This window comes from Amia ocellicauda, chromosome 16 (genome assembly GCF_036373705.1).
Source record: "Amia ocellicauda isolate fAmiCal2 chromosome 16, fAmiCal2.hap1, whole genome shotgun sequence".
Classification (NCBI taxonomy): domain Eukaryota; kingdom Metazoa; phylum Chordata; class Actinopteri; order Amiiformes; family Amiidae; genus Amia; species Amia ocellicauda.
This window is the reverse complement of record NC_089865.1, coordinates 9,486,139-9,500,281: the sequence shown is the minus strand read 5'-3', so window position 1 is coordinate 9,500,281 and position 14,143 is coordinate 9,486,139. Positions and strand designations below refer to the sequence as shown.

Sequence of the window (14,143 nt, the reverse complement as noted above, 5' to 3'; positions counted from 1 at the left end):
CACACTTGCCTCATTATGTCTCTCTCTCATGCACTTTACACATGAATAATTCTCTCGGATCTTACGATTTCTTCAGATTACTATGAGTTGCCCTGAGGCTGACAGTGCAGTGTGAAAATAAGATCTTTATTTACGTATTGTTAGTGTAGAGGTCACTGAGGAATCGACGATCACTTGTTCCCTTGTCTTGACAATAGTCCTAACTAGCATACAAAGATGAGCAATCCACATAAGTACACCCACGTGGGATGGGATGTATTCCTTATTAATACCGGTATCTGTTTTGAAGTCTTAACGGCCTAAGGAAGCTGTATACACTAACCTACCATGTGGTGGAAGCAGAAGGACCGCCAGATTGCGTCTGGGAGATTATAAAGCTGGAACAACAACTCCACTGAAGTGAGCGCCATTTCAGCCTTGTGAAGAAGTCCTTCAGGGAGTGAGCATTTAAAACATTTTATGCTTGAGCTTCTTTCATATTTCCACACTAACGTTACAAAAAAGGTATTCCAATTAAAAGTAATTGCACTTACGCTTAAATGTCAACCTTTTGTAATGTGTAAAATCTAAACCCAGTCTCACCATTTGAGAAAATGTTCTTTAGTGGGTATGTAATGTTTAATTGTATGCTTTTGAGGTGACCTTACACCAAGAGTGGATGCCCAGTGGGTGCAATATATTGATTTAAATTAGTATGAAGACTATTACTCAGTACCCAGTGTTGCCCTGTAATATAGTCATGCTGGAAACTGAAAAAGGTGATGCTTTGCAGCTAATTAACAGATATACGATGCCTCTCATGGCTGAACAAATCCCTTTGTCAAAGAAAAAAACTATTAAAAAGGACAGTACTTTACATTATAGTAGTGTAAATAGTTTATTTGATCATAGCCATTGAGAAACCAGAGATTTTATTTGAAACTTGCGCTATTAAAAAAGTTTAATATTGCAAATAAGCAGGTATCACCTAAAATACATTTCTGAAGAACATGCCAATATTATCCAGTTAAAGAGATGAAACTGCTGCAGAAGTCAGAGTTCACATATCTACCAAGGTTTTGTTAAAATAAGCTGATGCACATGCTATAAAATTGATATTTTAGGGTCATCTGACCGGTAAAAGCTACATTGTAATGTCAATGGTTTAATGCCCTTTTATTGTCAGGCAAGCAAGACAAAATCTTGGCATGTTCTGCTCAGCACACAGAATACATCATCATGTAACAAAAAAAAAAAAAAAACGAAAATAAAAATAAAAAGCAGATTAACTAAACCCATCCTATTAAAGCTAAGCCAAAATTTGTTCACTGTCATTTTAGTTAAATATACAAAAAAAAACTATAAGTTAAAATAACATTAAAAATGTATAGCACAGGGTGTTGCAAACTTTGTTTAAACAATATGTACAATATCAACCATATGCTAATATGTGGATTAAAGGGAAGTGTAAAAAAAAAAAAACATAAAAACTGCACCCATTTCGTAGCAAAATATCTGTACATTTAGAAAAGTTTTTTTTTGTTTTGTTTTTTTAAAATAGCTACACATTATCAAAAACAAATGCCACTCACGCCAAGTGGTTCACATGAGCAAAACTGAATGAAAATGGATTCAGTGGTTAAATACTATACATTAAACCTTTACAGCAAAGATAATGAGTAGACACAATCAAGAATATTGAATTATTAGCAAAAGCATGTTTCAAAGAATTAAAATCAGACTCCAGTTTTATTACAAAACTACTCAAGTAGCCTGAAGTGCCTCACCTGTTTTCTACACTTAGCCTATGGTGTCTAAAGCACGATAGGATAAGGATACTCAAATTGTCAGCTCTACTCCAATTTTCATACATTTATTTAAGCATTTCACAAGGTTCATATCTTACATTTGAAAATCAATGTAATTAATTTGAATGGCACTTAAGTTCTACTTCAGTAGATGTTCCCTAACGCTGTACAACTAAAAAAAAATTTGTATTGGTCCATGTAAACCGTAGTAACACTGATAAATGAGGTGTTAATACCTTAGTATGGAGGCCTATATACAATTCACATTACCCTTGTCTTGCCATTAAAGGTTGAATATAGCCCAGCCTCACAGGTTCTTGCAGTTCTTTGTACTTTCAGTATCTTTACTTTGAAACCCTTGACTGCGGTCAGAAACGGTGCAAAACAGTCTGCTTCAAACATTACAAAGTACTTCTACCGGGTGTGATTTGTATGGTTAGTCACCACTAACTGGCATACCTTCTCATAAATAAATACAAAAACAAATCATTAGCCCTTATGTAAAAAGAAAAAGCTAATGAAGAAAGTGCAGCTGAAGCACATTATTCATTCCTATGCTAAATCCAATAGCACCGGAATGTATTAAAATCACCATGGAATTCCCAAAGTAACCGTCGCGGAATACCCTTCAACAAACAACCCGGAATGGTCTTCCTTACATTCTGAACCTTCAAAAGAAAAACTGCCGCTCCTCTGTACAGACATTTGTGTCCAGTTATTAAGAATTGAGAAAGAAAAAAAAACGTACTTGGAATAGAGTTAAAGCCAGGTCAGGTCATATTGCTACTAGTAAACAACTGATAATCATAATTTAGGCACTTGGCTTCTAAATGCTCGTCTAGGTTCCCAGATCAAGGGACAGGGGCCCCTTCTAAGTCCCAGCCCCTCCTGTCCAAAACCAGCATTTGGCTTGCGTTAAAAAACGGTTACTCCTCACTTACATGCCTTGACATTCACTCGCACGCGCGCACACCCCACCCCAACACATGCGTCTCTCCCGCTCACATCGTGACTTCAGCGTTGTTCACTGGGCGCAAGTTCTGATCATCAAAGCGTCGCCGGACACTCCTCCTCACCGCGTCGGCTCGCCTGTAGGGCTGATTTCTAAGATCTGTTTGGGGGAAGGGAAATAAAAGGCCCCACAGTTACTCGACTCGTCCCTTTAAGCGCCGCAAGGTTTTCGTCTGCAGTCAGTCAGGCAAAGCAGCTTGAGTTAGGTCGAAACACAAGGAAGTGTGCACAAATCAATCGCCAGTGAAAGTCGCAACTCTATAAATGAGTCTTACTAGATTTATTTTCAAGCAAAGACAAAAAAAAATACTGATTGTCCTCTGAATTGCAACTTCAGGTTTACGTTTGAAAATTAAAACCACCAAAAGAAAGAGAAAAAGCTTTGAAATAACTACAAAAAAACACTCTTGAGGGTGTTTGTATTTTTCCTGTTAAAAATGGTCTGCATACTCAAAGCAGGCATGCAATATTTGAAATTTTCATGGAGGACAAAAAAAGGGGAAAAAAAAAGAAACCAGCATCAAACATATCAATTGCAGACATAGCTGAATCAATGGTTGGATTGAGTACAAAGATAAAAAAAAAATGAAAAATGGATGCTTGCCAGGTTTGTGTTTCATCCACCACCACCGGTGTGCTAGAAGAATTCCTTACCCTCGAGTGAACATTTGGAAATTTAGATATATTATTCTTCTTTAGGGCTAAATGAAGAAAAAAAAAAAAAATGATGGTTATAGAGAAGTGGGATGACTGCAGGAGTAAAACCTGAGTGTTCAAGCCGGCCTCACTGCTGGTTAGCTATCAGAGCGAAACAGCCAGGGGGCAGAATTAGGAGAGCTGGGAGTGTGAGCTGGTACAGGTACAGCAGAGCAGAAATGAGAGACTTTCCTCTTTAGAACAAAACCCAAGCTGCTTTGGAGATTGACCCCAGAGAGAAATTAAAAAAGCAGAAATCAATATAGAGTGACAATTACAAAGAATGGTTTTTCATTTCAATACAAATTCTCAACTGCATTTGCTTTTTTTAACACAAGAAAACCACCACCTGTTGTCCATGCACATGAGGGAGATACTGATATATTAGGGAGGTAATCAAAGCATGCCCCAAGCCAGTTACATGTCATCTCTTGTGTCTGTATTGAAATTCATGCATACAAAACCAGAAAAAAAAAATAATACTTTTTCTGTTTTGGTTTTACATATTTTTGTATTTGCATATCATTGCATAGTTTCGATTGTAATTTGTGTCATATATCTGGCTTTTGTATTTATTAGTTGTAATACTAAAATAGAAATGAATATAGAGATAGACAACAAAACGCTACATTTAAAAAGTTAGGCCATGCAGTGTAATACAAGGTCAACACATGTTCAACAAACACCACATTTTGGACAGCTGTAGGCAGTATGAAACAGGAAGGTGAATGAAAAAAGCCAGCATCATGCAAAAGAAAACAAGACGGATACAATGCATTATGAACACAATTCTCTGTGAAGATTAAAAGAAAAGCAAGGTATAATGCCACATATCTGAAACATGAATTAGTCTTAAGGAGTTTGTGTCTTTTGTTCTTTAAATTCAAAGGTATGCAGTGATTAAAGTACAATTTACCTGATAATAAATATATAAATAATAATAATGCATCAGAAGAAATGATACACTGTTTTTACACCAGGGGGAGCTCAATAAGAGACAGATATAATAAATGATGGAGGAAAGTGATAAGTGGAAAGTTGTAATTTGGTTGAACTTTTCTTTAAGTTACAAAATGAATCAGCTGCTAAGCTTTTGTGACATTATGTTTTGCTCTCTACGGTGACAATGCATCACAAGTATGACAGATGAGGTGCACGTCTGCTGTACAATGGAATGTGTAATGAATACATGTAACATGCAGGACATACAGAGAAACTACAGCTCGATCAGAGACTTCATATCATCATGCCAGGGGGGAAAGCAATGGACGCACAAACCCAGGGGACACCACACACACACACACGTTTGTGTACATCCAGGTGAGCGAGTTCAGAAACCCATGAAGAGTGAAATATATATATATATATAGATGTATATAGTGTTCAACCTACAGCAACCTTTTAAGAGCATCAGCTGAGAAAGCGTTTAAGTTTAGTAATGGAACTCCTCAGCGTGAACAGGTTCGCAGAAAAAACGAGAGCCGCGTTTGGCTGTTCGGGCGGTAAAGGGCACTGTCTTCAGCACTGCATTAAAACAGCCAAACAAGACAGAACACAGTAAGCAGCAGACATCTACAGATTTAGGACATGGTTAGCCAACTCTAGGAACTGGAAACTACAGTTAAGCGTTATTAAACATTCATACTAAGTGGTTAACTTGTAGGAAGGGCTTTCAGGGCTTTTTATCTCGAATGTATTAAATTGTCCACTTAAATGAACACATCCTACACAGGGCTTGCAAACCACATTTTTCTTCCAGATAATCTCTGTCCTTTTAAGTGTTCCAATATAGATATGGGCCTGTTCTGTTAGAAACTGTATTTTTAAATGTAGAGTAAATAGGTCAAATGTAGGTGAACATTGAATGGGAAAAACATTAAACATCTATAATATCTTATCATCTGTGTCCCATTTACCAAAACACTGGTTAACAAATGGAGGGGTTTCCAAAACTAACATTAACACCCTCCTGGTTTCTATTTTATAATGTAAATGTTGGGTTTACTGGTATTAAGTCATAACCTTTAGTTTTTAGTGACTGAACTGAAGAGTGACTATCTAATAAATACACATTTTTATGGCCCAGTGAGATATATATTTAACTGATTCCTTCAACAGCCCAGCCCTTCTCAAACTTGTTACAGCAAAACAAGCAGAACAGCAATGATTATTATTAACACATTTGAGCTCACACATACACAATTACATGGCACTTCTTCAATAGAATATGCAATTAGAATTAATGACTAACAACATTGCATCGTCTACTTGTTAAATTTGCTAAAGATAAAACAGTTAGTTATCTACAAGAAGTTAATTGAATCCAATTCTCTGACAAATAAAGCAAGAACAATGGACAATGCATGCAGTCAGCTGCTGTAGTTTCAGCCTTTCATAAAACACCTCTGCCTGCATCTTAAAGAAATGCATTTCAAAAAATGTTTACGTGTTAGCAATCTTAGTATAAAAACTATATGGGGAACTGATTTGATACAATGTGTCCGATTATCAGTGGGGTCTTCTCTGCTCAGTGTGGGCTGGAGCAGCTTGTCTTTACCTGTGATGATATCCTCGATGGCTCCGTCTTTCCCCTCGTAGACGTGTCTGCTGTCCTTAACCTGTTTCCGCCTCAGCTCCGCGATCAGCTCCTGCTGTTGCCTCTTGTTCTTATGTGACGGCGACTGGAAGGGAAACAGAAACGGGCCAATCATTTCACAGGCCAGCTCAAAGAGATGACACCCACCATCATACCCAGACAGAAGAGATATCGTCTGCACGGCTACAAAACAGCTTGTCAGCTTCATTAGCCTTCAGAAACCTTGTGCTTACTCTATTCACTAAACGCCACAGAAAAACAGTTTTCCTCGCTGAAAAGATGCAGATATGACGGTACCTTCTGGTCTTGCTGATCCATCATGGCCTCCTGCTCTAAGAGCTTCTCCATGAGGGCCTGCTCCTGCTTCTTCCTCTGCTCATTGTCCTCTTCTGCTTGCTGTTAAAACAAGGGAACGAGAAACACTCTTAGCTAGAGGCTCCATTGTAATGGCCGTGTCCAAGGCTTTGAATCCTCAATCAAATCAAACGGCGATGTCAACCATGCTAGATTTCGACTGAGAGGACAATAAGAACAAATCATCTCCCTTACCCTGTAGGCCCTCACAAATCTGACAAAGACAGGGAAGTAAACTGAAGGAGGCGTCGTCTTGGGATTTTCTCCAAAGTATTTAACTGCTTCATCAAATGCATCCTTGAAGAAAGAAGAGTTCATGTTGTAAACGGTATTTGCCTTTCAGTGGATTCATCATGTTGTTGTCAAACAGATTTATTCGATTCGAAGAACAGCAATGATAATTAACAGATGTGCACTTTGATGGCACTTCCTCATCCAATATTCAAGTTAGGATCTGAACTAATGTTTCAACACAATCTTGAATGATCTACTTGTTAAACAACTTAAGATAAATACTTTTACTGATGTCATTCGGAAAACAATACACAAAGCTCCTCAGTTAATAACCCTAGCAAAATTAAAAATAGCTCGAGCCTGCTCATGCGATTCCCTTGTGTAAGTCATGAATGTTGGTCAAACATGGCACTGAGAAAGCCACATGAATGCACATCTCTCTCTTAGTGGAAGGTTAGCAACTATACTGTCTAGAAAATCACTTGCCTGCGCAACTTTGGCATCATCCTGCAGTTTCTTCAGTTTTCCTTCATTGAGGTTGATGAAGTCTTTAAGCATGGTGTTGTGGCCATGCATGCTGTACTCTCGTTTTGTCAAGTCCATTCCTCTCTGCAATTCTCTCACATCTAACAGAACATTTTCCAGGGAAACTGTGGCAAAAGAAATGAAAACACAAGGCTTGATACCAATTCATATAAAGCAGAAAAGAACAGTGCATATTATTCATAAGTACTAGATCTTTAAAATGGCAAATGGGTGAAATAAATATATAACCTTAGACATTTTAAGAACACACTGGACAGTCAGGAAAGTGCTCTTACCTGCAGCGGCTTTTTCAACATAGTGGATTTCATTGTAGAAGAGGGACACTTGCTGATATTTCTCCTTCACAACATTCGCAATGTAATGTAGCAGTGTCTGCTTTCTGTCAGTTGATTTGGTATCTAAAAGCTTTGGGAAAGAAATAGTCCTTTCAGTATTTAACCTGGCTTTTGTTGTTCTGCGGTTTTTATCCTTGAGAACATTGTTGCTTCCCTAAGAGAGTTAAATGTGGCCCAAAATGAAAAACTAAAATACGAATTGCAGTGATTTTGACATTTACAAGATGCCTAACAATTAGATGACATTCTGTTGTTTGTATCCCAATAAACACACCAACAAATCAGCACTAACAAGTAACAAACTGATTAAAAATAATGAGCTTGGGGAATACTAGAAGAAAAAGCAAGCCGCAATCCTCGCAATGCAATACAATCTTGCTTTATCATGCATTAATATTGTGTGACTACTGAAAAAGAATCAGTGAGGACCATTCATGTAATAAATGAAATGTAAAACAAGGAAATTGAGGTCAATAAGAAGTGCAAATGGATTTTACCAAGTCTAAACTCTGTAGTTTAAAGCCATACACTGCTCCTCTTTTACTGCTGTTCATGTAGTTTCCAAGAGCCAAGATAATCTGCAAAAGGAAAGTCACAAAAAAAATTAGCATACACGCATTTCCAAAACAATAAACCTTTCATATATTTTGTTTTCTTCACAGTAAAATTTAAAAATGAACAAGACCCACACAGGCCCTGGAAAAATACTTGCCTCCAGTATCTTCTTGAGTTTCTGCGATGATTTTATAGACACCGATGCTGCAATTATTGCATGAAGTTGCTTGAATGAGAAGAGAAAAAAAAAAATTAAAATAATTGGAAATATCTATTTTTCAACCTTGATTATTATGTTCTGACCAGTCAGTCAATTAATAGCTGTGCTAATTCACTGTTTGCCCCACCGGTGAGACTGTGATCAAACTGTAGTTAAAGTCATCAGGTGGCGCTCAGCTAACTGTAGTTAAACAACTCGCCTGTAGTAAAGTAATTAAATGTGCAGAATATATATTTTTAAATCAGTCTGTCAAAAGTAGATTAATGAAATTGTTAATTTAAGGTTAATTACATGTTACAAAGTTAAAAAAATAAAATAGTTACCCACAGGAAAAGAGTAGAGTACTTCAATTAAAGCATGTATTCAAAGAATGGGGTCTATTTAATGTATTTTTAACCTTATTCTTGAACGGTTTTTAGATACTGCTAATGCTAGGGAATATATTAAAGCCGTGCCACCCTCCATGAATGTGCCAGTGTTGAATCTCACCACCGGCTGATGTAGTTTGCAGGGGTGAATATAACAACTGTAGTTATAAATTGTTAAACCTTGCACATGATATGTGGACAATATAGTTAAACAACATCAATTTATACTTTAAAAATACAGTTTTTCCGGTAAACCACTATTCTACAATGATGACGGCGCTATATTTTTACTGTGTGAGAAATGCAGGTGAAAGAAGGTGAAAATGCACTTACAGGTGTCAGCATTGTTATGCTCTCAGAGAAGTTCCCAATAAAGGCCATAATGGTCATCTTCTGCATTAACCGCTCGATTTTGCTGAACTGCATCATAAACCTGTCCTCATCGGTCAGGCTTTCCAGCGGTTTTCTCTCCTTCTCGTATTGTCTCAGGACTTTCACTTCATTCTCTGTTGGCAGGAACCTCATGAGGCATTCGACGAAATCCACGGGTAGCGTTTTTAGGTCAAACCTGTGGGAGGGGGAATGCAGGGTTGCTGAAAATGTCACAATGTGACTCAAAATCATGAAAGCCCACACTCACGGTTTAAATGTGTTACCACCTGGTACCCTTCTGCCCCTGTTCAGTTTGGCCAGGGCCTGTCTCTATCATCCATACGTACAGAGACACACGGAGGTGAAAGACACAGCAGACCACTGAATTAACAAAGTAGACTCAATGCAGCAGAGAAGCTGGAGGGGTTTAGGCACACAAAACTGCTATTCTGAAAAATGGGGCACCTGTACCTGCCGCTATTGCCAGATGGTTATTAATTCCAGGTGAGATAAAGAGATACATGGTTTATTATTAACCAGGGTTCTGCCAAAACAAAGGAACAATGGGAGAGTGCCATCCGATCTGTTTGTTATGATCGTGTTGGATTTCATATTTTGAAAGATCTGCAGAAATAAGGTGAATGGTAGACAAAGTGCAACCTGAACAAGATTACTGTAATGGCAACATCGCTGAAGAAGAAACAATGTATTGAAAACCTAGTGAATGTGTGAACAATGCAAAAGCGATTTGTTTCTCTTATGAAGCATAGGGTTGTGATGCAGTGACCCGTACAGTTAAAAATATTGCCATACAATAGCAGCTGTGTTCACTTTATAAAACGAACTTTGCGATGAAGAACTGCTTTACAGTAAACCGGTACAAAGTGTAAAAACTTTCACAAACCAGGATCACTGAACATTAAATAAAGTGACTTACAACTGAATGGCTTTACATATTTCTTCTGGTGTTTTGCCAGCCTTTCTCAGAGTGATGGCAAGATTTTTGGCCCGGTTTGAATCCAGTAATGTCACTTTATTCGGCCCTTTCTGAATGACCTTCTGTTTACTCGAAGTAAGATCAATGGGTGGGCCTTGGGCTTTTGTCTTGAACATTTCCTCAAATTCATCTACATTCAAATCCTGAAAAATAAAGAAATAATACATAATTAAGTAAGTAAATACATAAAATAAATAAATAAAATTAGGCAAATACTTAAGAATAAACTGATAAAGATGATAAATGTTTAGGTGCTATACATTGTTATGATGTTACATAGATAAACAAATGAAGCAACAACTCTGGGCATTAGCCAATGATATGATATATAGCTACATATCTAAATACAAATGGCTTAGGTATTGGCATTTAGCCCAAACTAGGTCATTGTCAGAGAAACATTGTAATTATCAATATATAAATGTTACCTCTAGGATTCTTTCATCATCAATCTCATTGAAGACGGTTCCATTTATCTGGTTGGGTTTCAAAGCCACCCAATTGAACACTGGCATACGGAATTTAGTCTTTATTGGCTTCTTGATTTTCACCGCTGCGGTAAAGCAGAGAAAAACAAATCATATGAAGTTCACTGGAGTTTGACCACTTTCAGTCATGTTTGGTGATGTTGTACACAAAGCATTAATTAGGAGTGAAAGTCACCACAAACTGTGTCGTACACTTTGAGAGAACAGCGTAAATAAATTGTTCCTTTATCAGTCTTTGCCTCAACAGTAGCCAGAAAAGACCCTCAGACATTTGACTTCCTTACAGGAGCCTCACACCATTATTTAATCTGCAGACTTCAATCTGTACATTGTTCATTGCTATTTATAAATGGTACACATTCAAATGTACTTAATTACAATTCTGAGAAGCAGCACAAGTACATATTGGGGGTTTGAATCCTACTGAAATGTCAGCTAAAATAAAAATATCACAATTTCTACATTTACATCAGAATTATATTTTGTTCTAACAGCCACATAAATGTATTTCCCTGTGTTGTCTGGGATGTTGGAAAATATTGCATAATTCTGGCAGGCTAGTTAAAGATAGCATTCCAAACTTTCAAAATAAATCCATCTCTCATTTTAATCTAACTATATAACACTGAATGTGTTGCAACATGCAATAACACATACATCAGACTTTAAGAGCGATTACACAAAAATATCACAGCAATTGTGTATGGAATTACAGAAACATGGTATTTTCAGTTAATTTAAAAACATGAATTAAGTTTGCATATAACAATACACCAAACCAATGCAACACTTGCCCTGAAATATATCTAATACAGCATAAAAATAAATAATTACAAGCAGTTCATTTATCCGTGGAGAAGTACAAAACAACTACTGAATCTATAAGGATAAAGACAGGACAATGCTACTTTTGAACGTTTGGACCATGTACTGAAAATACCATTTCCATACCCTTTGGTTAATAAAATAACCATAATCACACAAACACAATAGAGAAACCTACAGAACAGCTTGATGGGTCCCTCTAAGTTTGCAGGAAAGGAAGAGAAAAACAATCAGAGAGCAAGCATGTAGTACAATAGAAGAACTGAGTGATAAACAAAGACCCCCAGTTTGCCAGATTACACACTGCTGTGAATAAATACAGAAATAACTATCATAAAAAAAACTTGTATCAAATCATTTCACAAGATGAGATAGCTAATTCAAACCTCTGATATTATAAGTTGATACATAACGGTTAAGAAAAATACAGTTACAAATAAACTGCAGACGCAGAGAATAATAATCAACCAGCTTTAGCTTCAATCAGCTTTACAATTAATAAAGCTATACAAAGTAGACGCAGATGTGACTTCAAGTGGTAAAACGTGTTCAAAATTGGATTCACAGGTCGTGTGGCTGTGAAAAACCACTGGAACAAATATGACACACAAGACTGGTGAGATGTCAATGGGAACGTGAATTTACAATGTGTTCAGAAAAGGCATATTGCAAAGGCAAAACACAGTCAAGATCATGGTATCCTTTGTCACCAGCAATTATTGGATGAGTCAAAACCATATCTATCATAATCTCTCTGAACTGTAGCTTCTCTCCTATAACAGACATAGACGGGACTCTACAGACCACCTTACCTGCTAACCCTGAGTTGAAGATGACTGTTGGGGAGCCACAGCCGGGGAGTGGAGGGGCAGCCGGAGGTGGCGGAGGCATGGGGGGCGAAATATCCACAGCCGGGCCTGGAGGAGGGGGTGGAGGCGGAGGAGGAGGAGGTGGAGGTGGAGGAGGGGGTGGAGGAGGTGGGGGAGCAATAGCAGCTGAAGGTCCATTTGGCACTGAAAAATAAAATAAAGAAGTGAAACACTGAAGAAAACGAACTGAAAGCTGGTGTGCTATTTCATAGTAAAATACATAGAGGCTGGCATGACTTGTTTTATAACATTTGAACTCCAACAACCATGATTTTAACTCTTGCATTCACCTTCCTTCATGTCATTATATATATTTGCAGATGCTTTCCAAAAAACTGAACATGCATAAATAAATACATGGTTATGTCCCTAACTTGGATGTGTAGGATGTGCTGCTGTTCACAAATACACCTACCGGACCCAGGCACTGGTGGTGGGGGCGGTGGCGGGGGTGGCATGGGCACTCCAGGAACAACCTCACCTTCTGGAGCCAATGGACTTACTGGGCCCACAAAGGAACCAGTAGCCCCTTCCAAGCCAGGTGGAACAAGGCAAGGGCCGGAGCCTTGCTGCGCGGAAGGAAAGATCGAGATGTCCCCGTTGCCCTTCTTCTGGATTTTTATTGTCCCTTGTTTCTCCAGTTCATTGATCTTCTTCTCCAGATTGCATTGTCTTTGGATTGCTTCGTCCTTCTCTTTCACCATCCTGCGCAAAGTGTGCACCTGCGTGTTGGCGTCTTTGTACACCTCCTGTAAAGCCAACAGACACGAAGCACAGAAAAGTGAGTGGGATATTTCGATACAAACGTTTCATCTCGTGTAATTGGCAACTCTGATATCTGTTGGACTACAGGCATTTATTTAGTATTTTTATGTAGGTGCACATCAAGGAGACATCTGTACATGAACGTGGCCTTTGATTTCTATTGATATTGCACATTCATTAGGAAGATTAGGAAGCGAAACGTTGGGCACAGAACAACAGTAACCCAAAACAAGCTCACCCGCACTGAATCCAGTTCTTTGTTCCTCTGCATGAGTTGTTTCTCCAGCTCCACTATCTTGGCCATAGCTTCATTTTCAGTATCCTGCAGTTTTTCTGTCATCTATGAAGGAAATTGAGCACAGATAAAGAACAAAAAAATGAAAACTAGGATTTACTTAAAGTTTATTTTAACAACAATGATAAAAGATACTATTACTACTATCTAGGTCAGACAGTTATTTTTAATAGATAATTATTTTTATAAAAGACTTACAAGTTGGTTTTAAGGTATAGCATCTTTTTCACATTTAAAGGAAATAAATAAAACAAACAAAAGGGCTTCATTAATGGTGATCAATCTATAAGGATTTGTACCCCCCAAAAAGTGTTCAGCGTTTCCCAGGCAAAGAGTTCTTTACATTGTAAACCTGGCGTGAGGATAATCTAGAAGGCTTAAGTATTATGTTTCTTTGGTCCCTAATGTCTGAACTAAAGCATGAGACTAAAGCTCTTCTTAAATAATCATGTGATACAAAGCTGTACTGATGGTGTTAGGTTTTAAAACAGGCATTGCTTCTCTCAAGTGCCCTTGCTCATACTCCAATCAAAACTGAAAAAACATGTTGGTAAGAGTTATTCCCTTGTAAATACTATCCACCTATAAAGAGACAAGCTCACTCACATGTGAAATGCTTTCTTCTAGTTCCTCAACACGTTCCAGGGCAGCATTCTTCGTTTCTGCATCCTCCAGGAGGGCGCCAACGTCAAACACATTATCTAGGTAGGCCTGAATCTGTACCTGCAGCTTGTCGCTTTCTGTGTGTTTCAACTTCTGAATCAAAAAGAAAAAGACTCGGTGAGAAATTGTATTATTTCAGTTACAGGTAGATTAACATTCAAGACTCC

At 37.9% G+C, this 14,143-nt stretch overlaps 1 protein-coding gene across 7 annotated transcripts in view; it reads right to left on the bottom strand.

Moving 5' to 3' along the window:
* Positions 1–858: 858 nt before the first annotated feature.
* Positions 859–14,143, bottom strand: part of fmnl2a (formin-like 2a) — a 67,510-nt gene continuing 54,225 nt past the window's right edge. The window contains exons 12-27 of one of the 7 annotated variants that reach the window (XM_066687798.1): positions 13,920–14,069; positions 13,257–13,358; positions 12,669–13,002; positions 12,197–12,397; positions 10,500–10,624; positions 10,012–10,214; positions 9,036–9,270; positions 8,272–8,340; positions 8,057–8,137; positions 7,500–7,629; positions 7,165–7,328; positions 6,640–6,741; positions 6,388–6,486; positions 6,052–6,175; positions 3,403–3,499; positions 859–2,898 (exon numbers count right to left, since the gene is read on the bottom strand). In XM_066687798.1, the coding sequence (XP_066543895.1) occupies position 2,898; positions 3,403–3,499; positions 6,052–6,175; positions 6,388–6,486; positions 6,640–6,741; positions 7,165–7,328; positions 7,500–7,629; positions 8,057–8,137; positions 8,272–8,340; positions 9,036–9,270; positions 10,012–10,214; positions 10,500–10,624; positions 12,197–12,397; positions 12,669–13,002; positions 13,257–13,358; positions 13,920–14,069 (2,217 nt within the window). In that variant the 3' untranslated portion in view covers positions 859–2,897. Of the gene's footprint in view, positions 2,899–3,402; positions 3,500–4,886; positions 5,019–6,051; positions 6,176–6,387; positions 6,487–6,639; positions 6,742–7,164; positions 7,329–7,499; positions 7,630–8,056; positions 8,138–8,271; positions 8,341–9,035; positions 9,271–10,011; positions 10,215–10,499; positions 10,625–12,196; positions 12,398–12,668; positions 13,003–13,256; positions 13,359–13,919; positions 14,070–14,143 lie in introns of those variants that run through there. The other 6 variants (XM_066687802.1, XM_066687799.1, XM_066687800.1 and 3 more) reach the window with 6 other exon arrangements.